General features: G+C 41.4%; 1 protein-coding gene and 1 long non-coding RNA gene across 4 annotated transcripts in view; one reads left to right on the top strand and one right to left on the bottom strand.

Annotated features, from left to right (window-relative positions):
* The window catches only part of SLC38A4 (solute carrier family 38 member 4), a 65,203-nt gene extending 43,909 nt beyond the window's left edge, over positions 1-21,294 (top strand). For all 3 annotated transcript variants that reach the window (XM_045801210.2, XM_087855796.1, XM_045801209.2), the window contains exons 5-16: positions 1,668-1,741; positions 2,212-2,304; positions 6,813-6,894; positions 7,232-7,314; positions 7,415-7,473; positions 8,341-8,616; positions 8,728-8,807; positions 10,304-10,404; positions 12,153-12,277; positions 17,575-17,719; positions 19,418-19,515; positions 20,938-21,294. In XM_045801210.2, the coding sequence (XP_045657166.1) occupies positions 1,668-1,741; positions 2,212-2,304; positions 6,813-6,894; positions 7,232-7,314; positions 7,415-7,473; positions 8,341-8,616; positions 8,728-8,807; positions 10,304-10,404; positions 12,153-12,277; positions 17,575-17,719; positions 19,418-19,515; positions 20,938-21,039 (1,318 nt within the window). In that variant the 3' untranslated portion in view covers positions 21,040-21,294. The remainder of the gene's footprint in view (positions 1-1,667; positions 1,742-2,211; positions 2,305-6,812; positions 6,895-7,231; positions 7,315-7,414; positions 7,474-8,340; positions 8,617-8,727; positions 8,808-10,303; positions 10,405-12,152; positions 12,278-17,574; positions 17,720-19,417; positions 19,516-20,937) is intronic.
* Positions 21,295-21,328: 34 nt separating this feature from the next.
* LOC123794822 (uncharacterized) overlaps positions 21,329-22,835 on the bottom strand; it is a 152,020-nt gene continuing 150,513 nt past the window's right edge. Inside the window, exon 5 of the long non-coding RNA XR_006780262.2 lies at positions 21,329-22,076. This is a non-coding gene — a long non-coding RNA (uncharacterized LOC123794822). The remainder of the gene's footprint in view (positions 22,077-22,835) is intronic.

The raw sequence follows: 22,835 nt of genomic DNA, 5'->3' as shown, positions 1-22,835 counted from the left end.
TAATCACACAGCTATTTGAGGGCTAAGGATCAGGCGGGACTATAAATATTTATATTGTGTTACCGCTCTGATCCGTTTCGGGTATAGTATTTTTTAGCTGAACAGATTTTTATATCAACGTCATGTTTGAAACAAAGTAGCTTTTTTCTTCTCTGAATCTTAATGGCTTAGAGATGTATTCATACACACAGTTGTACACTCTTGTAACAGGCACGATCTCGAAGACACACTGTCTTCTCCTTGTTAATTATACATACTGTTACAATTAGGAAGTTATCATCCATCACTGATGAATAGAGATAAGAGACTCTTCCCCCCCCATCCTAGGCCTAGGGCCACAAGATCATTTTCATGGGAGGAGAATATTCCACTTTTAAAACCAAGGGCCTCATTTTAGGCCTGAACATTTAACAGATTACACTGTCCAGAGCAATTCCGTCGTTGGACATCATGGGGCACGTTCTGTGTACCCAAGCACCGAAGTCGGCTATCTCCCTTAATTCACAGCGAGTAACACAGGATTTCATTGGTTTTACTTTTAGTATTTTCTGCTAAAGAAAGTATGTGTTTAGAATACAGGGGATGCTCATTATTTTTCCAGGAAATAAAATTCTGTAATCTGAATCACATCTTTAAAAACAGGTAAGTTCATAAGGCATATGGAAACATATGAATAAGTCATTGAGTAGACTGTTGCAATAAATATACTTTGTGGAAAACAAGAGCACAGGATAGCTAGAGTAGTTATAAAAATGTGTAACCTGTGGCCCAAATGTACATTCGCAACATTGATGTCATTAGGAATTACCAAAGAATTAGATCAATTGTGGGGAAAATGTTTGTGTTCTGGTCGTGTAAAACAAAGAATAAGGGGTTTTTGTTTTTGTTTTTAGATGTCAGGTAAAGTTTAGTATTATTCCTTTATTTATTATATAGATGCTTTTATCTATGCTCTTATTTTTGCTTTCCAATGCTTGTTTTTGGAGAAGCACTGATCACTCTATATGTAAAAAATTCGTATATGCCTGTGAACATGAAGACGGTCCTGAGCCAGAAAGGGTTCTTTCTGGCCACAACACACAAAGGCGTTTTCCGGTACCCCATCCTTCCCTTTCTCTATTTGCTCTATTACGCAGGCAGCAGCCCGACCCCGTGGCTGCCACAGTCTCTTGTCATCGCATGTGCAGGATCAGTAGTGATATAGGTTAGACTCTGCACGCTCTGGCTTCCGTATTTCTAGATTTGACATTAAGGCTGAGCCAGCTTGTCAGATAGCCCTCAATTATAAATGTTGCTGAGAATAGCATACAGATATGATGGACACATACCCATATGCTGAATAATTAGATACAGTATTTGCTAATTTTGCTATACATTTAGCATCTGAGTTATGAACCAGATTCTACTTGTGGGTAACACTAAAAAAACGAAATGGGAGGAAGTTCCAGTGGTATGTTTTAGCACATAAAATATAGCAAATTCCAGTTCTGTGACAGCAAAGGGTATGCGTGGAGTTCAGAAAAGAATCTTTCAGCTTCCCCCAAATCCACATACTTTTGGAAAGCTGATGGCTGGAAGGACCAATGCGATAATTTATGATCATATCAAATGTAAGGGTGTCTTATTTATTATAGAAATTTATTGTCTACTCTCTATTCCCTTCCCAGAATCATGCTGCTTGCTGTAGCAATATTATCACTCTACTCAGTCCACCTTCTATTGAAGACCGCCAAGGAAGGAGGTATGCTACCCCTCATGTCCAAGACGTTCTATTTTGATTCTTGTTAAAGGGTAGTTCAGTCTATTGCTCTCTAACTATAGGAGGATTTTAGTCAATTTCACATTTCATTTTCTTCTGACCCCAATGACGTGGCCGCTCAATGCTTTTAGTAATTGGGGCAGCTAAGAGAAGTGAAAGGCAACTGGCTCAGGTTCAAGCCAAATAGGAAAAAGGAGTCTTGATGGATGACAGAAATAACAGTCCTGACTTGCTGCAAGGAGCTAAGATGAATGAAGCCATTGCTCCTTGTCTGGAGAACATGTAACATATTTTGTATTGGCTTCTGAGATTGCATCTTTGGGGTTTATAATTTCTATGTGGTGTTTATGTACACATTTGAGACTCTAGTTTATAATTATAGAAATATTTTTGTCATTAAAACAATCCTTTTAAAAGGTTGTTTTTGTTCGTTTTTTTACTTTTTATTATAGGGTCTTTAATTTATGAAAAACTAGGGGAAAAGGCATTTGGATGGCCTGGGAAAATTGGAGCTTTTGTTTCCATTACAATGCAGAACATTGGAGGTAAGGGCATATCATATTCACTACCACTTAAACTTTCTAAAGAATGTTCCGTAAATCAGGAAACTCTTTTTTTTTTTTTTAAGATTTTATTTATTTACTTGACAGAGCAAGACAGCCAGCGAGAGAGGGAACACAGCAGGGGGAGTGGGAGAGGAAGAAGCAGGCTCCTAGCGGAGGAGCCTGATGTGGGGTTCGATCCCAGAACGCTGGGATCATGCCCTGAGCCGAAGGCAGACGCTTAATGACTGCGCCGCCCAGGCGCCCCGTAAATCAGGAAACTCTTATGGCAATGAACAAGCATGTTCAATACTGAAAAACAGCTGCTCTATATTCATAAATTTTAAAAATAAGGATTCTTAAGTAGATTTGCTGTCCTTCTTTAATTAAAAATAACAATATCTAAGAAAATATTATATAGGATCCCACCAAATGAATTCTAGAAGTAAAATAGAAAATAAAAGCTTTGATGTCAAATGCTGTTATGGCTTTCATTTAAATTTTAAAAATTAAAGCATTAGTGCTTATTTCTGTTGTTGCCAGAAGAGTTGATGTTTCCTATGGATGACAGTTTATTTCATAAAAGAGAAAATTAAGTATCTGAAAGGCACAGCCAAATATGGGGGGGGGGTCCTTGAGACAGCCTGCACAGAGCCAGCCCATTGGAGTGTGTCCCAAGAAGTTGTGCTAAGGCAAAGATCTGGCTAGGTAGGCATCGGAAGCATTATAATAAAACCACAAATTCCTTGGTTCTACAGATTCTTATAATTCCTACTAAATGATAATTTCCAGAGTTCTACTCTGGAACCTGTATTTTTAATCGTGTTCCAGGTGATATGTTTGCCCACCAGCTTCACTGGTCCTGTGGAGTCTTTGACCCTCAGAAGGCATCCAGGCCCATAATTCCTATGTCCTACTGCCTATGTCCTCTTGAAAGGCCTGGAATCTATCATCACACGGTGGTGCTTACTTCCTCACCTCCTCTCCAAACCTGCCATTCTGCTCTTCTCTCAATGAATGATACCAGCAGCATCCAGTTTCTTGAGCCAGACATCACAGATGTCATCCTAAACTTCTCCCTCCTTCCTTAACCCTGAACATCCAATCAAATACCAGTTCCTGTCCATTCTGTTTCCTGCCTGCCTCGAGAAGTTCTCCTCTCCTTCCAGTCTCTCCGTCTCAGTTCAGGTGGTCACTGTTTCTGCTCAGACTGGTGCAGTAACCTTCTAACTGGGCTTCCTGCCTGAGTTTCTCCTGCTGCTATCTCCAGTTCATCCTCCAAATTCACTTTCTCAAATGAAAATCTAGTCTTGCTTCTCACGTGCATAAAGTTCTGCAGCATGAGCTCATTATTTTCAGGATAAAACTTAAACCCCTTGGCCTGTCCTGTAAGGGTCTTCATCTTTCTTCTGCCTACCTTTCCGATACCTTTCCTACCACCCCCATACCTACCTAGCTAGCTAGCTGCTTCTATATGTCCTGTCATACCATAACAAACATTTTCAGTTCCCCTACTCTTGGAGTCCCCCAACCCCCCCCCCCCACACACACTCTTTCTGTTTGCTCCCATGACCCATCGCTTCTCTAGACTAGTAGGTACAAGTCCCTCTGGGTTCCCTTGGCCCTGTTTGTATGTATCCGATATGTTCCTGCTTTTTAAAAATATTTTAAAACCCTTGAATAGAGACTAGACTTTTGGAGTCTGATGCACCTAAATTTGAGTCTGTTCCTGTCACTGTCTGTGACTTCTCGTCTGAGTCTAATTTTTCCATCTGTGAAAATGAGAGTAATATTTCATCCCACAAGGTCATTGTGAGGATGAAATCAGATAACATATGGCACATAATAAGGGTTCGGTACATCCTTTTCTCCCTATTTCTTGGATTCAATGTCTCTGGAGCCCTCTTGATTATTTTTTAAATGGGCATTTTTATAATTATAAGATAAATATAAGCTAATTGTGACAAACTAAGACATCACATAAATATATAAATTATAAAGAAATGCTTATGTAAGTCACCCTTAGAAATAACTACTCCAAGGTTTTCCTCTATGCAAAATTTAACATATTGTTACTGATAAAATTGGATCATCTTCTAATACTGATTTACGACTTCCTTTTTTTACTTGACAATATGCCTTGGATGTATTTGCATATCATTCTTTTAAATGGCTTTTGAATTTTCCATTGTGCAAATGCACCGTAATGGGTATACTGAATCCGTTATTGATGTTGGATTGTTTCCAGTTTTTCACTATGACAAACAATGGCTGCGATAAATAAATTTGCGCAGGGATTTTGCAAGGAGGTAACCCTTCTTAAAATCATTGGATTTCTGGAATGCAGCAATTCTTTTACTAACCTTTATCCAGCTACACCTGCTCTTGCTAATGGATGGTGGGTAAGCAGTTAAATAGCTTCATGATTTGTATTTCTTTCTTTTCATATTTGTATATATTAACACTACAGGCCTGGGTAGAATTTGGCGGTAATACCAGGATTGTTTCTTCCTTTTTACTGGTTTGGGGCCACAAGCATATAAGCTTCCCATCTGCCACCAAATAGACTGCTTTACATTTGGTTCAAATTTTCAGCCTTTTCAAGACTTAAAATATCAGGCATTTCCTAGGATCACCTCATAGTTGATCTAATTCACCTGTTTGGATAACTGAAATCACTGGACATACACATATTTAGCCCTAAACCCCATGAGCTGAGGGGCAACAGCCACTTCTGTTGCTCAGAGTGTAACCACCATTACGCTTCTAACTAACGGAGTAAATTATAAAATGGTCGCTCAGTCAAGACACGCACACAGGAAGGAAGTGTGGCTTTAAGGGAGTAAAACAGAAATGTCATATACCATTCCTGAAAATGCTCTCACTTTGGTTACTCTATGCGATTAGTAGTTATATTAGCCTAAGGGAAGTCATTTGCGTTTCCGTATTTAGCAACTCCACATTTAGAACGTTCAATTTTCTCAATCCCCTGAAAAATTAACATTTACCACAGATGTTTCAACATTAGCAGAATAATGTTGACATTACCCAGACAGGTCTGGATCCTTCTAAATTTTCGAAGACCAAACACATTAACCGTGGTGACATCACTGAAAGTCAGCAATTAATAGCTCTAAAATTGAATGGTACCTCACCGAGCCAGTTAATCAGAAATATCTCCTCTGTTTGCGCTCTGTAAGATTTAGCTTTAAGCCAAGGTCTTTGTAAAGATTAACCAAATAATATTTACAGAAGACACATCAGGTATTGTAAAAAAAAAAAAAAAATTCACTTCACAACAGAGAAGAAACACTGGCCTAAAGTCCGGGATCTTATATTTTGGATGTGGTCTGTTGTTTTCAATCTGTGAGACCTTGGACAGGTCAAGCAAGCTTTCCAACCTTTATGTCCTCAGCTGGGGAATGAAAATGACCTTCACCTTGCTGTTTTACGTGGCTTTTCAGCTGATCAAATGATTTAATCTGCAGGACTAAACAACGTTGGGAAGCATCATCACCATGACTACTTTTGTTGGAGGTTAAAGAAATCCTTTGAAAGTATTAATGGTACAATTTGCAACGTAGAGATCTGCTTTCACATGTCTGCGAGCGAAAATTCACCAGAAAGATGTGGCACACGCTTAAACACTGCAATGCAAAACTCGTCAGTCTTATTTTTAATTTAAATTAATAAGATGAATTTTACTTTTAACTTCCTGGACCCTGTGTCAAAGTCACATTTACTCCACGGCGTGGATGGACTTGGGGAAGAGACGTTGCATCAGTCCCTATGACTTTAGGCAACATCATACGTTATGACTATGTATACATACACGTGTTTCCAGGGAGAGGGTTTAGAGATTCTATCAGCAGATTTTCAGAAGAGCGCATGATAACACATCACCTACATAGGTGCTCGAGACCTTTCGCCGTGTCGTATAATTTCTTATTCGGCCAAAGGGAGATATAGAGAAAGCAAATTCATTGACCACGGCGGGAGAAGCTATCCTCTCTTACATTCTTTTATCTATCCAGTCAGCCTCCAGTTGAGACAGCCTGTGCCCTGAGGTGTTGGGGGCCCCTTGGTGAGGTTACAGAGGACTAGACTAGCGCCCACCTGGGGAACTGCCTCTGGCCCAGGCCTTTTGCTGCCAGACCCCTGCCCAAGTGATGGACACTAAAACAGGCGCTCGGTACAGGCCACGATGACTTAGAACTAATTAGGGGAGACTTTGAAAGAATAACGTCACTGAAAACCTCAGAGCTGGACTAAAAACAGAATCAGCATTGATACTGTTAGCAAAGGTCCATGTGGAAGAGCCAGAGGGCCAAATATCTATTTTTGAAAAGAACTTGGAAGCCGTACAAAACATGCTGGGTGGCTTTTCTTTCCATTTGGGAGATTAGATGCTCATCTTACCAGAAGACTGAATGTCCCAAATGCCAGGACTTCTCACGACTTGTGACTTTAGTTCTATGTACACCACTGAGCTGTCACGTTTTCCATTTTAGCGATGTCGAGCTACCTCTTTATCATTAAATATGAACTACCTGAAGTAATCAGAGCGTTCATGGGACTTGAAGAAAATACCGGGTATGTCTTACGTTCTCTCTGTAACATCTGTTGACTCATTCTCCTTGGGTCTTTTCTGATCCTGATTTTTTCTTTTTCTTTCTTTCTTTCTTTCTTTCTTTCTTTCTTTCTTTCTTTCTTCTTTCTTTCTTTCTTTCTTTCTTTTTCTTGAGAGAAAGAGGGGTGGGGAGGGGCGAAGGGAGAGGGAGAGAGAGAATCTTAAGCAGGCTCTATGGCCATCATGGAGCCCAAAGCAGCGTCCCATCTCACGATGCTGAGATCATGAATCAAGCGTTGCACGTATAACCAACTGAGCCCCCCGGGTGCATCCTAATATTCTTGCCGCTCTCTCTTTCAGAGAATGGTACCTCAATGGCAACTACCTCGTCATATTTGTGTCTCTTGGAATCATTCTTCCACTTTCTCTTCTTAAAAACTTAGGTAAAGTCATTTTTAATTTTTATTTTCATTTCATATTCTAATAGGTAAGCCAATTGTAGATACCATATTCACCTTCCAGAATTTCTCTGCTAACTTTTAGGTTACCTTGGTTATACCAGTGGATTTTCTCTTACCTGCATGGTGTTTTTTGTCAGTGTGGTAAGTGTTATATTGACACGATCCCTGTAGGTTGGTGAGCATGAGACACTTAGTCTCTGAATTAGTGTCCTCGTTTTTGTTCAAGCACTTCACTAGCATGAAATTCTTCTTGCATCATAAGCCATTTTCTTGCATTCTAATTTGGAATGGGGAAAGGACGGTCATGAGTTTAGAAATAGTCGCGTTAGAACGACAAGGCTGTGGCTAATAGTGTGTTCAAAGCACACTGGATGTATATTTGGACAAGAGGAATCCTTCGAGCAGTATGTGACAATGACCTACCATTTAGAAAGGTGGAGGAAGAAGTGAAGAGTCCAAGAAGAGAAATGAGTAGGCTATAGAATTAGCCACATCAATCTGCCATCTTCTCCTATACATTCTACCCGTGAAAAGAGGGCGACCCCAGTGGAATTAAAGAAGAAATCCTTCTTCCCACTGCCCTCACTCCCCACCAAAAGGGAGATTTTTTTTTTTTTTTGTAAAATCATGGATGCCAAAGTATATACAGCATTTCCCTAAAAAGACAAAGGGGGAGAGGAGAATTTTTGATAACCCTTATTTATTTTAGTTTGAAGAACTAAGATGAAATGTAGCAAGGCAATGATCACCTTTCTCACAAAAGAATATGAATGACACTTAAGATGGATGCACGCAAAATACTGTCCTGTTGACTCTCAGGGCCACCATCGTTCCAACCCTTTCCTCAGGGCAGACGCTGGAGGGAGTCTCCCTTGTCCATTGGTCTAAAAGGAACCCTCAGCAGAGGCCCCGACCTCTACCCCGTAAGCTACATATATGGATTTTGGTTTCATTGTTTTCCTCAAAAGGCTGATTTTATTTTATTTTTTTTTTAATGGCTGGGCCTAGGTGATTTACAAGAAATTCCAAATACCCTGCCCTCTGCCCGTCCTGGATCACAATGTTGGGAATCTGACACTCAACAATACACTTCCGGTGCACCTGGTAATGCTGCCTAACAACTCCGAGAGCAGCGGGGTGAACTTCATGATGGATTACACGCACCAGAATCCCGCAGGCCTAGACGAGAACCAGGCCAAGAGCTCTCTTCACGGCAGTGGGGTAGAGTACGAGGCACACGGTGATGACAAGTGTCAACCCAAATACTTTGTGTTCAACTCCCGGGTAAGTGAGGAGCCGAGTCATACAGCCGAGTCTCTGCTCGCCAGCGGACGTGGTTGGGGACGGCCGTCGGTGCCGGAGCGCTACACCGGCGCTGTTCTCTTTGTTTTTCAGACGGCCTACGCGATCCCTATCCTAGCATTTGCCTTTGTGTGCCATCCCGAGGTCCTTCCCATCTACAGTGAGCTTAAAGAGTAAGGCAGCCCTAATGCTAGCGTTCCGATTTGTTTTGAAAATGTGCTCATATGGTCAAAGGGGCTTTATACGGAAGCATGGTTAATGGCTTTTTCTCCAGAGAAAGTTCGTGGTACATACCGCTCATCAGGGATGTACTTTAACCAACAGGTGTGACTCAGCCCCCACACTGCACTACCTTATCTGCTTCCTTCTCTCCTATTTCTCCATCCTATTGGTCCACAAGAGGGCTTTAGGGCAGGGGGAGGAGGAGCCAATGGCTAGTAGAATTTGAGCAGGCATGAGGAATTTGAATTTGAATTTTGCTGGGAATGATATCACTTCAGCCAGAAATGACCATACCCATGAAGACCAAAAATTATGGTTAAGATTGCCTGGCTAAGCCATTGATGTCACTTGTGGTCAGTCCCTAACCCTTGTCTAGAAGACATTCACCGTGAGGATGTGCCAAAACCCGGCTTCACTGTCTTATGGGTACAGCGTAGTCTTCAGTGTCTTATGTGTACTGGCTAGCCAATCTTGTTTCTTCTAGCTGAAATTCTATGATTCATTAAGAGTCTTTTCCCTTTGAGGTTGGTGACATCTACTTAGGTCTGAAATACGCCTGAGCCCACTAGCACAGTTTTCCCCTTTATCTTTAGAGAAGGGTTTCCTATAATACTTCTCAATTTATTTAATCCAGGTACCAACAACCTCACTCTTCATTCTCTATAAATAGCAACAACTTGCTTCACAAATTCTGATTTACCTTATAAGAAATTTCTGGAATACTTTCAACTATTTTGATGTCTTTGGTTTACTTGGAAAAAATCACATGTAGCAGTTACTCTACACTCGATTTTAGCTGAAGATCAAGAAGTGATAGTAGTCATTTCTGAGGCCTGACAATTGGCCTTAAGCAGCTGGGTGCTCTCCAGAATGGTTTCCAGAGCTGTCCAGGCTTCCTGGTAGTCTGGACTCATGAAAGTTGTGCTTTGCTGATTCTAGTAGGTTTGTGTCCTCATTCAGCCCATCTCACTGTGAAATATGAAAGCTTTCTACATTAGGAGCCAGTCTGATCTTTATGTTATTACATTCTTGAATACTCAGTAGACAAGTATATTTATCAACACAAAATAAAACAGCCTTCTAGGAAAACGGTTGTCCCTAAGACTGAAGGAGTGGCGTTTAAGAAAAATGGAAACAGGGGCACCTGGGTGATTCAGTCAGTTAAATATCTGACTCTTGCTTTCAGCTCAGGTCATGATCTCAGGGTCATGAGATGGAGCCCTGTGTCGGGCTCTGCCCTCAGCGGGGAGTCTGCCAGAGATTCTCTCTCCCTCTCCCTTTGCCCCTCCCCCTGCTTGCGTTCTCTCTCTCTCTCTCTCTCAAATAAATACATCTAAAAAAAAAAAAAAGAAAAAAATGGAAACAAATTTAAATTATAAAAAGTGATACTTTCACGAGTTAAAAAAAAAAAAAACACAACCCACAAAGCTTGGTGTTTACTTTTCAGTCGGTCCCGGAGGAAGATGCAAACGGTGTCGAATATTTCCATCACGGGCATGCTCGTCATGTACCTGCTGGCTGCCCTCTTTGGCTACCTGACCTTCTACGGTACGTCGCGCTGTCAGTCATTCTCTTTGTGCAGATGCTAGTTGCACTGATCGTTAACCGGGTAGGTAGAATTCTCTTAGTTGCCTTCTCTAAGCGGCACGGTCTCTAGTACACATCATCCATCAGCAGCCTCGTCACTTGACCTAAGAAAACGGGACCTGAACCAGCGGGGCCGACAGTTTACACCCATTTGTGAATTCACACATATTTTATAAAAACCAGCCCTCATTTAAATGATTTTCCCTCAGGGCTAGATGATCTTTCTTTAGCTTGACTCCCGAGGCCATCTCAAGCTAGAAGCAATGGCTGTGAGTCCAACTGTATATTGTAAAGCTCTTCTGGTAGAATAACTAACTACCAAACAAGTGGTAGGAAAAGTACAAAGTCCTAGAGTTGGAACCTGCTTTTTGTTCACCAGGCAAGTGGAATCTGGGGGCTTGGAGCCTTAGGCAAGTTTGCTGGCTCATCCCGTTCTATTCCGTTAGAGTGAACGGTTTCCCGAAAATAGACGACATGAGAGAATCCCCTTCAGTCTGGGAATGCACTACCAAAAACGAAGGAAAGCAGCTATGGACACATTCGATTATGCCTAGAACAATTTCCCTATGGCGTCTTAATGGACACATTAATCCTACAAGAAGTCGGACTGTTACTGCCTTTCGGCCCTGTAAACATATTTCAGGGATTCTAACATTGAACCGTTGTCACTAATCAATGTTAGCAACGTAAATCTACCTTTTATATAAACCTCTAACTTTTTTGTTTAGTTTTGTTTTTCCTGATTCAGTAAACTAGATTGATTGCAAGACAAATTGTGGAGGAAGAGACCGGGGAGGAGGCACCATTTACTTGGGGTTTTTTCCATTTGACTAATATTTGGCTATTAACCAAGCACTCACTTTAGACTGGGCATGAACTCTTTGTTGGATTGTGAATTAATAAAAGTCAGATCGATACCACGGAAGGTATTTTTACCACCCCCCCCAACTCGTCTGCCTCGGAGGGGAGTGAGGAGGAAAAAACAAAACAAAACAAACTACATCTGATTCTATAAGCATCTCCATGTCATTTGTATCTGGAATTCTGAGTGAATATGGTTTCTAGGTGGGTGGCATTTTAATCTTAGATCAATATTCATTAAGAGACCCTGTAAAAATCATGCAAATTCATCCTTGCATGTAACTTATATTGACTCTAAGGAGTTTCATAAGACAAGCAAAAGCTTGAAAAAAAATTCCAAAAGTCTGTATCAGCGTCATGATGGAGTCGGAATTGTTGAACTTGAGACAAGAGATAGAGTTCATTTGTCCTAAGGTTTCCATACTAGGTTCAGAGAAGCTGCATCAAAGCTCCCTGGGCAGGTGGGAGTGGGGGGTTGGTGGCAGGATGTGAGGGACAGGCTGGTGGGGCTTGGCCCTTTCACCCCCTTCCACCGGAGCACCTCAGCCTGTCACGTCTTTTGCGAGGCTTCCGTACAGCAGAGAGAGACTTATCACGAAGCAAATGAGCCAGAGAGGAACCTTCGTAATTTGATTCTGGCTTCTGCAACTCCATAAGCTTCAGGGCTCCCTTGTTCATTTGAAGAAGCGTCGCACCACTAACAAGCTCAGAGACAGGAGTAAACAGAGGTGTCCAGATTCCCACAACTGGGTTTTTTTTCCCCCCATTTTACTGTGTTCCCTTTGTAAAATGTTCCTGTTGGTATCGACTTGACACACCAAGTGAACCCATTCTCTTCCTCTTTGTAGGAGAAGTTGAAGACGAATTACTACATGCTTACAGCAAAGTCTACACATTCGACACCCCTCTCCTCATGGTTCGCGTGGCGGTCCTCGTGGCAGTGACGCTAACGGTGCCCATTGTCTTGTTCCCAGTAAGTACATGAAACTTTGATGGAAGAATCCTGCTGAACCTCCTGGATTAGTACACATGTTCCCATTTGATATGGATTTCATTATAATGTGCGTGTTTGCAAGTGCAATGCCTGAAGACGTTATTTTTATACAGCACTTTGGAGCCGTTTAAAATGGACAATTTAATATGTAGATACAACAAATATTCTTAGATGTTAAACACTTCTAAAATATAGGAGGGAAAAAATCACCAAGTGTATTCCTATATTCATTTTCCAGCTTTATTGAGGTCAGAGTTTATTGTTACAAACTCAGGATCTGCTTTTGGAATTTGAGCCTATCTTGTGGGTTAGTAAGAATGAGTAGGAGTTCATAGAGCTTCTGAAACTTGAAAGCCAAAATACATCACTTTTCAGTTCATTGTGTTTTCACCAGTTCTGAAGGTATTTCATCCCCCCGCCCCAGTGTGTTGTGCTGCGGTAACATTCAAGAGTCGCCTTCATCCAGTTCCTTGAAGACCAATGAGAAGGGGAATCCTCTTAAGTAAATTACGTGCGAGAACTAAAGTCCTTGAAAAAGAGTTTTATTATGCATCATTTAGCTTTTCTACGACCCCCAAAACTGACACACGTCCTCTGCCAGACTCACACTGGGAACGCCCCTTCTTGGCATTTGCCTTTGGCGTCACTGGTTCTGAGACCACAGAGGAGGGCTGGTTGAAGAGATTTGGGCTGCGTGAGTTAAAACCACCACCTGTGGATAAACACAGGTCTGCATTCTCCTGCCAACTCTTCTCCTTTCATAAACACTGAATTTACTCATTCATTTTAGGGGGGAAAACAGGCGACCTAGTAACCAGCACCATCCTGTACAGAATGTTCCATACAGCGCCCAGCGTAGGAGGACGACTCCTATAATGACACTGTGGTCACTTTAAATGCAGCTTGTGTGCTGAAATATTTTTTGACACATTCCTTTTTCATGAGTGCATGAAATCAGATCCTTATTACCAGGAGGGCTAATATTTTACTCTTAAATAATATCTTGCCTCTCATGTGTCTGAAAGTATTTCAAATGCCATGCACACAGCTTTAGCCTAAAATCAGCCCTACCGTGGGTACAAGGCAGAAGACAGCTGTAGACAGAAAGTGTACCATAGGGTAAAATTTCTAAGCAGACAGCGTCTCTGAGGAAAGAATGTCGAAAGCCCTTCTTTCTGTGTGTAAAGCTATCACTGACTAATTTTTGGCGCACAGTAGGCACTCCTATCATTATTGAATCAAAGTAATTTATTAAAGAAGTCTGTTCTGTGCTTCTGTATGGTTTTACTCATAAGCCCTAAATATAGTGCTTTCACGTTGTGGTCTCGGTAGACTAATGGACTTGGCCGTGGTCATGCGGCTCGTCAGTCACAGTTGACTCCTGCAGTGCTCCTGGCAGGACACTGAAGCCTGGGGTCAAGATAATGGGAAGTGGAGGTCAGCCTTTCATCCACTGATGGTCATTTCACCTCAACATTTAAAATCTAGAGCTCCCCATAGAAGTTCTTTCTCTCATGACAGATAAGGCACTGGTATAAGTCAGACCATCAGGAAGAGTAGTAAGAAACATCTCCCATGAGATAGTCCTTAGAATCAAAACTGACTATGAGAACCAAATTTCAGAAAAATAACTGTTATCCTTAAGAATTTTCACCCAACGTTAACATTCATGAAACATTTTGCACGTAATTCTGTCTTTGACCTTAGTGTTACCCTGAGCTCATCTGTGTAAGTGCCCGCCTTCTCCCCCTGGGTTCAAAGTCCTGGAGGTTAAGGATGTGCACAGGGACTGGCCCGGAGCTCAACAATGGCTGCCAAGAAAAATGGTCTCCAAAGGAATCTTGCCTTTTCTGGAGATGCATAACTGCCTTTTCTGGCAAAAGCAGAGGCTGTTCCCCTTGCTGCCATTTGCCATGAATTTCAGTTTGGGTGAGGATCTGCTAAATGAGCCAAGCCTCCATGGGTATGATGGAGAGTATAAAAGTGAACGTGGAGGGCAAAAAAAAGCCTCCTCGACCCGGTCAAACCCACAGGGCTACGTTCAGACGCTTCCCCCTGAAGTGCGAGAAGTTGAGGTGTTTGTTCCTTCCCATTTACAGCCAAGACTTTCAACATGTCCAACACCGAGTCCTGCACAGCAGGGTTCTCCCGAGGCTTTCTTTGAATTAAGAAGCTCTTGACCAATAAGAAATTTATTTACTTCGCTTTGCTATCCCCACATACAAATAATAAAAACAAACAAAACCTACTCTATTAGGATAAAAATCTCTCAGTTGTAGGTATAATTTTATATTCTACTTCTTTCAACAAATGGTAAGTGGGCTCTTTTTCTTAGGAGCCCAAGAAGAGACAACAAGGCTGTTGCTGTTGGTGGCTAGATGGATTTTCCTTGGATTATTCCATTTATTATCTTTATTTTCTGCAGTTAGGTCAGTTTTTTTCTTCTTAATCAAAGACACATATTGAGTACAAAAATGATTATCGAACAAATGAATAAATGAAGTGAATTGCTTTTTCACTGGTGTCCCAACATTTCCGTTTCCAGTGTTGGGGTGCTGGTGGTATGGGCAGGGCTGTCCATTATGGGACTGCACCTCCAGCCCAAAGACTGTGAACACCATTTTCAGCTTGTGCTTCCCTTTATGCAGTAAAGTTCACACATCACATGAAAAACAGAAAACCAGATAATCCTGATGAGTTTATCAAGAACACAGACTCACGTTCCATTTGCCACACCTTGAAAAAATAAAATCACATCTCAGGTTCTCTAGATACTTCTATTTTATTTTACAACAGTGAGACCATTCTTTTCATCGATTCTGCCTTCAGATCCCCCATTCGATACAGGCATAGAAATATGGCAGACGTTGCGTGAACTGGAATAGAGGAGTGATCCACAGCTATTTCCGACGCTCTGATCTTAAGCAGCCTTACAAAGTGAAACTGTGATTCACTTCTAAACGATAGGTTGATTTTTTTTTTAAGAGTTAAGACCTAACGAAGGTTCCCACTTTTACTCTGCCTCTCATTGGGTCCCCGGGTTAGAACATAGCACCCCCTCACAGACTCCTATTCTGAATAGGCTCTCTGGAAGTAACATGTTTTTTTCTAGAGCTGCCAAGGACCTTTCTGGAATCATTCTGGGTCAGAGGCCATGGCCGTTGCTACGGCCTCCCCCCACCCAACAGCATCTGACCCACATTTCCAGGTTCTTATCAGTTTGTGTCAGTAGAGAAAAGGCACTTAGATAAGTGGAACAGCAGGCAGTGCTTTGTGGGTGACAGGCCAGACTCCCTCACTCCCGACGTAGGTAAACAGAGCTGCAAGGACCTATTGATCCAGGCTCAGCTCGCAAGGCAGCATTTTCACAGAGAATGACCAGCAAGTTTTCTTCTATTCTCTTCCGCCACCACCTCCCACCAGCCGCAGCCCGCCGTGGCCCAGTTTGCCGTCTTAGCCTTCCTAGGAAATGCACTGGCAGCGCCATATGCCTTCAGTTCTGCTGGGGATTTTGCTCTTTCTCTGCGGTGAGGAGCCAGCTCTCGCCATCTTGGTTCCTGTAAGCCTTCCGTACTCTTCCATCATCAGGCCAAACCCTCGTCTCTCCGGGAGCCATGAGACCGTGGGAAACTGCCTTCACATTCCGGGACCCTGTCCATACAGGCTTACCTCTAACTCAGCCTCTTGACTTAAGAGTATTACTTTAACCAAAGACAAAAAAAGCACATAGGTACGACCCCCGCCTGAAAATAATCTGCATTCTTCTTGTGCATTCTATGCGCTTAGCACTTTCAGACAAATCCTTAAGCCGTGTGGACGTATCGTAGAAATCTCATTTTTAAGCCTAATGAGACCAGTTTGGACAAGACTGACTAAGCACGAATCGTGGATCACAATGGAGAAATGATGGGCAGCTGGGGAAAATGCTCTCCAACCATTTGCTTTCTTCAGCCGACTTTTCAGAGCGAGTTTCATAATTTTCACTAATCCAATTTTTAAAATCCTTTACAAAGTCACTTTTAAACCATTTCCAGAGACTCTCTGGTTTGCCATTCTGGAAATGAAATTGCTTTTGAAACCTAAACAGATGGCTTTAATTTTTGGTGGAGCGGTATGAAAGGAATGTCCCATTAGACACTACAAGCGATTCAGCTCGAAGTTTTTGTCGTGCACACATGTGTTTCTAAATGTATTTTACATTTTCTCTCTCAAATGAGTTCCCATCTCTCCACCAGTAAGAGATTTCAGAAGTAAAATTTTAAGTGAAAAACCATCCCCAGCATTTCTAAAAATGTGAAGTCCTAGCTTAACTGAGGTGCTCACTTACTGAAAAGCCAATAGACTAATTTCACCAAGTCAAAAAGTGTCCTCTAAAAGATTCCAAAGATAAGAGTATTTTCCACTTTGCTAAGCTGTCCAAACATGAAGGGCATTCCCTCTACCCACAAGGATCCTTTTATCTGGTTACAGCACAGTGACTTGAAAGGCCGCTACAAACAGAGCCTCTTTTGACCCTTCACCTACTTACTGTAGCTGCCGAAATCGGGCTAAGTCTGTCAAGGCTCCGGAAGGGAGGGAAGGGATTTGTTCTGTTCAATTTAATTCAACACTTATTGAGTGCCTGCTGTGTGCAAGCCACCAAACTAGAAACTTTCAAGAATGTTAAAATTATTAGGTCCTACTCTTTGCTTTTTGTACATTTATAATCTCTAATTGGGAAGGGGGCAGGTAAAAGGGGAAAAAAGAGAGAGGAGTAGATACAAAGAGTATCATATTTTTAAAAAACATTATGTGGCAAAATGTTAAATACAATGCCAAACCGAAAAAAAAATAAAACAAAAAACCAAACATAGATTTGTAAAAATCCTGTTCATGAGCAGTGTAACAAGACACGTTTAGAAATCAACCAGGGTTTTCCCGTGTCCCTGAATTCTATGTCTTACCTGTTATTTCATCTCTTTCTGAGATTATTTTTAAGAAAAAAATCTGAAAGCTGAGAAAGCGAGCACAAGGAAAATACTCTCTCAAACACATGTCAGCATCAAGGTTGCATAATAATATCAATGTACTTAATAACCGACCTGTACACTTAAAAATGGATAAGATGGTAAATAATATGGCTATTATGTGTATTTTACCACAATAATGAAATTTCGGAAGATAAATCAACACTGAGATCTTTTTTGGGAGAAAAAGGAAAAATGCAGAAGATGCTTTAGAGAGACAAGAATATTTGAAATTGTAGATAAAATCAACTTTGAACTTTCTTGTTGCAGATTCGTACATCAGTGACCACACTCTTGTTTCCCAAAAGACCCTTCAGTTGGATAAGACATTTCCTGATTGCAGCCATACTTCTCGCACTGAATAATGTTTTGGTCATCCTTGTGCCAACTATAAAATACATCTTTGGATTCATAGGTAAGTTTGAGAACAGCTTTTATTTAGTCAACTCCAGCTGATACCTCCTTAAAGGGTGGACAGGGAGCCGGTGGATGGGAGGTCAAGGATCCCTGGTCCATCTTAGGCTCATGGGATTCCTAGTAGCCAAGCCAGGCTCCAGCTACTCCCCTCCCCTCCCTCTCGGGTGACTCTGGAAGTTATTCATAGGATCAGAAAAAACCTTAGTGGTCACCTAGTCCAGCTGCCTTTTCTGACAGATGAGGAAATTGATCCCCAGAGAAGTGAGGTCATACACAGCGTCTCCACCCACCCCCCCCAATCCAAAAGTCAAGCGTTCCTATGAAACCTTTTGTAAGCCTAAAAGACTTAAAACAAAGAAGCAATTACCATTCATTTATATGGAAAAAAAATTTTTTTTAATGTTTATTTTAAATATTTTATTTATTTGACACAGAGAGAGAATGAGAGCGAGCACAAGCAGGGGAGTGGCACAGGGAGAGGGAGAAGCAGGCTCCTGCTGAGCAGGGAGCCTGATGCGGGGCTCGATCCCAGGACCCGAGATCATGACCTGAGCCGAAGGCAGACGCTCAACCGACTGAGCCACCCAGGCGCCCCGTATATGGAAAAATTTTTGAGCATCCCAGACACAAAAGTAACCTCCTTGGGCTTTTCTGATACGTTAGGATACAGATTGGTAACAAATGCAGAAAATAAAGGGAGATAAAACAGATCTTCAGACATAGTTCCAAAGCTATGACAGCTTAATGCTGAGATGGAGTGCAGCTCCCAGGGAAGGAGCTTGGTGATAGCACTCTCTCTGCTCAGGGGGCGCTGCCTCTATTCATGCGCACTGCAAATCAGAGTCTGAATGCTATTTTCATTTTTTGCCCTTTTTTTCTGGAAAGGCAAAAATCCTCTTCAGATTTCTTTCAGTTAGCAAAAATGGGTACTAATGTAGGTCTTTCCTAACAGCGAAGTGGCATGACGTGAACTTTCAAAATTGGGGAATACCTGTGACTTGGAATAGATTCGGGCTTTGGATTTAGGTCTTAAAGCTGCATCAGAAAGTAAGGAAGATAGAAAGAAAGCATCCTGTCGGTATAATCTAAGTTCTGTCAGGATCAACTGAGCGTTGATGGCTATCGTTGGATGGTAGAGGACGTTGGTCTTTTAAAGCATGTTCTCTTAACTGTGTAGTCTATTAATCTAGTTTTCATCTCCTGATTTGAAGGATTACTCAAATTTTAACTACAATATAAAAATTTTTTAAAATCAGGTGTAACTTGCAAAGTTAGAAGTGCACAGGAAGCAAGGATAGGTGTATTGAATACAATCCAAAATGGTGATATTTTAGATTTAGTGGGTTAAATAAAACATATTATTAAAGTTAAAAAAAAAAGAAGTGCATAGGAAGGGCATGTGATGAGCTCAGCTTCCTTAGTATGTGTTTATGTATCAATTTCCTATGAATTTTTAACAGGAGGCCTTTTTAATGGTTATTGTAGATTATGTGCACTTAGGATGCAACGGTGACGTTAGTTATATTTTAATTTTCTTGATAACCAGATCTTCTTTGAATAAGCAACCAAGACGAGGTGACGGTACTTTTAGTGCTAAGATTAGGGCAGCATTAGATTTGGTTTTATTCAAGTGCATGACCTTGGGTCTCTGCCTTGCTGAGTAAGACACTGACCTGTCCTGTGCTTCTCTCCTCAGGGGCTTCTTCTGCCACTATGCTGATCTTCATTCTTCCAGCAGTGTTTTATCTTAAACTCGTCAAGAAAGAACCGCTTAGGTCGCCACAAAAGGTCGGGGTAAGTAAGGCTTGCAATTTCCCCTTTTTATGCTGCTCTTCGACTACTTCGAGTAAAACAGAAAATAAGTAATTCAAAAAAATTGATGAACGAGAACCAAAAATCAGATGGGCTGGAACTCTAGTGGAGGGAAAGAGGGGTGGATTTCTGGTACTGAGATGATTCCAGGACTTCCTCCCTTCATATCATCAAGTATCTTGTGTTGAGTCCTTCCTCCCTGTCAAACACTAATGGACCTACACGTGTACCGGTGTCCACCACCAAGACGGCAGCACTATCTACGGGAAATTAGGTGGGAAGGAATTAGGCTCCCTGGCAGTGTTATGACTAGTAGGTTTGAATTATTTCATATCTGTTAGGTTGGTCAGGTCAAAAGAAAAGATGTTGCTTTGTTTCCCCCTCCAGAGTACCTTGGTGTGGATGGAGATCCAGAACAGAATTATCCCTTTTCTAGTTAACCTCTTTAGATCTAAAATATAATCTTCGTAAACTAGAGCATATTTCCTTTCTAAAATGATGCTATAGAAACATATGCCAGAAATAATTGTTTTTCCAGTAATTAAATATTATCAATGACTATTTAATAAAGTCTCCCACTTAAGGCTTAAGAGCAAAGCTTTTTCATGAGTTACGCTGAATTTTGCCTGAGAGTCATTCGCCCCTCAGGACTGTTCAGGGACTTCACAGCAGTTTGGTATCAAAAGTTCCTCCCGTCACCTCACCCCTGAGCTCCTACCTTCTTTAGTCCATCTTGCTTGGACTTTTAAGCAGTGTGAGTGACCTTGGCAGATTACTTGTCCTGTTCGTGACCCATTCCGAGTTTGAACAGATGTCAAAATGAGTAAGAGTGTCTCCTAGATTCTTTCTAGTGAAAAAGCTTTTAGCTGTTGCTTCCTCAGGTATAGAATGAGGAGGCTGATCTGAGCGGTAATATAAAGGCCTCTTCTAGTATTGTGTGTAGACACGCCCCCCCCACACACCCCCATGCTTCTTTTTTAAGGAATATGCAACATAGATTAGGCTTTTGTTTTGATTTGTTTGCTTTATAAAATTGACTCCTATCATATATACTATGATACGCAGGTCTGGGACCTGCCCTTTTCCACCTGAAAGCTTGTGAGCGCACCCAATGTCATCAAATCTTTTTCTGTCACTTGATTTTTAAAGATTACAGGGCATTCCATCATTCTGATGTACCGAATCAACCATTTCTCTATTTTGAGGCTTTGGGTTAAATCTTTCCATTGGATTCACCCTCTTTCCCCAACTCGGGTTCTAAACTCACTGAACTGCTAGGCACCGACCTCTGAGCTATAAGAATAATACAATTCAATATGCCAATCAGATGGCTGCCTTAGGTAAACAACTTGTAAGAGCAAATACGGTTTCTGTGTGCCCTAACAAGTTCTCTCTGATTGACAGGCTTTGATTTTCCTTGTGGTTGGAATCATCTTCATGATTGGAAGCATGGCGCTCATCATAATTGATTGGATTTACAATCCCCCAAATTCCAAGCATCACTAACCCAAGGAAAAATACTTTTTCTATTGGAAATGGTTGCAAATTATGCTGCAAAAGACATTTGAGTTCTATTGATTGGAATGTTATTCATAGGAAATAACAGGAAGATTCCAAAGATGTTTATAGTAACATCACCAGGCGCCTGCGGAAGAGAAGAAGCATCAATTTTGTCAAGAATGGCTGTCTGTGTGTTTAAAACGAGCGGTGCGCATTGCTACCCGCGTTCTCCTAGAAAAGTGTGAGAGGATGTATTTCTGCTGTTTGGTCATCAGAGAATACCCTCCCCCTCCCCCCCAAAATCACCAAGTACTTGTATTCTCAGAACATCAAACAAAAATGCCCTGGTGGCGAAGCTATCTAACTGCTTAATGCCTTCCCCCAATCCAGCACCCAGTGCTCTGCGCTTATTGACTAACAGAGGCAAAGGCAGGTCTTTCGAGCTGTCCCTGTAAGGTACATGACCAGACAGCAGTCTAGAACATCTTACTGTCAACAGTAAAAGAATACGTTGCCCGTTTTGTTTGTGACATTGAATGAGAGACGTCTTTGTTTAGGAGACTTTTGGCAAATATTAAGACAGCTGACTATACACAGGCAGACCTCGTTTTTCTGTGCTTGACTTTACTGTGCTTAGCAGATATGGAGGGTTTGGGGTTTTTTTGCAAATTGGTTCGCAGCAACCTTGCGTGGAGCACCATTTTTCCAACGGCATCTGCTCCCTTTGTGTCTCAGTGTCACATTTTGGTAGTTCTCACGGTATTTCAAACTTTTTCATTATCATATTAGTGATGGTGATCTGTGATCAGTGATTAAGACTCGCTGAGAGCTCAGATATGGTTAGCGTTTTTTAGCAATAAATTATGTACTTTTTTAGACATAATAGTACTGCACACTTCGTAGACTGTAGCATAACCTTTTGTAGGCACTGGGAAACCAAAAAGTCTATTTGACTCGCTTTCTTGCAATATTTGCTGTATCGCGGTGGTCCGGAACTGAGGCTGCCGTCTCCAAGGTATGTCTGCATGTCTCAGGAGTTGTCCCTGCAAGGTACATGCGTGAGTGATCAGACACCAGGCTAGAACACCTTATTGTCGACAGTAAAGGAATGTTTTGCCCATTCTGTTTGTGACATTGAATGAGTGCCTTCTTCGTTCGATTTTTTTTTTGTTAATGAACGTTAAAACATCTTACTACACAGAGAGAGGGGCTGTAGTTAAATTACAGAGCAACAACAGAAATCATGCTTATTGCTAAACTGCCTGTCCTGGAAACATTTGCTTTTCAATATTATTCCTAGTCCTCTTGTCATGCTTCTGTCATGGAACAATGCTCTCCCTCTCGTCTTCCACTGGCATCCAGAAGTTTTAGACAGACCACTATTCGCGTGGGGCTACTTTACCCAGTATTGTTTGATACATTTTTATTTGATAAACATTCAGTGCAGGAAACTGTGATCGCTATATGTTTATGTATATAATCTTATTCTGTAGTCATCAGAATTTTACTGTATGGTACGTTTGGTTTTTATTTTGTACATGTGTAGTTTTCTCTCTTCACGGTCAAAATGTTTATACTATTGAGGGTGGGGGCAGGGAATTAAGTTGATGGGCTCAAAAATCCATGTGTACGTATCTGTTTATTGGGGATATTTTAAATTTGAAACCTAAGTTATATATAGTTCAGTAATGCTCTCCAATGTTTACCATAATAACACAATCATCTACAAGAAAATAAGTTCCTTGTTTGCAAAGAGTTATCAATGTGAAGGTTGTTCTTTTAACTGAGCATGTCTAAAATAG

The sequence above is a fragment of the Ursus americanus genome, chromosome 25 (assembly GCF_024610735.1).
Source record: "Ursus americanus isolate L20-20 chromosome 25, mUrsAme1.1.p, whole genome shotgun sequence".
NCBI lineage: Eukaryota > Metazoa > Chordata > Mammalia > Carnivora > Ursidae > Ursus > Ursus americanus.
The sequence above is the reverse complement of the archived record's forward strand: the minus strand, read 5'-3'. Positions and strand labels throughout refer to the sequence as shown.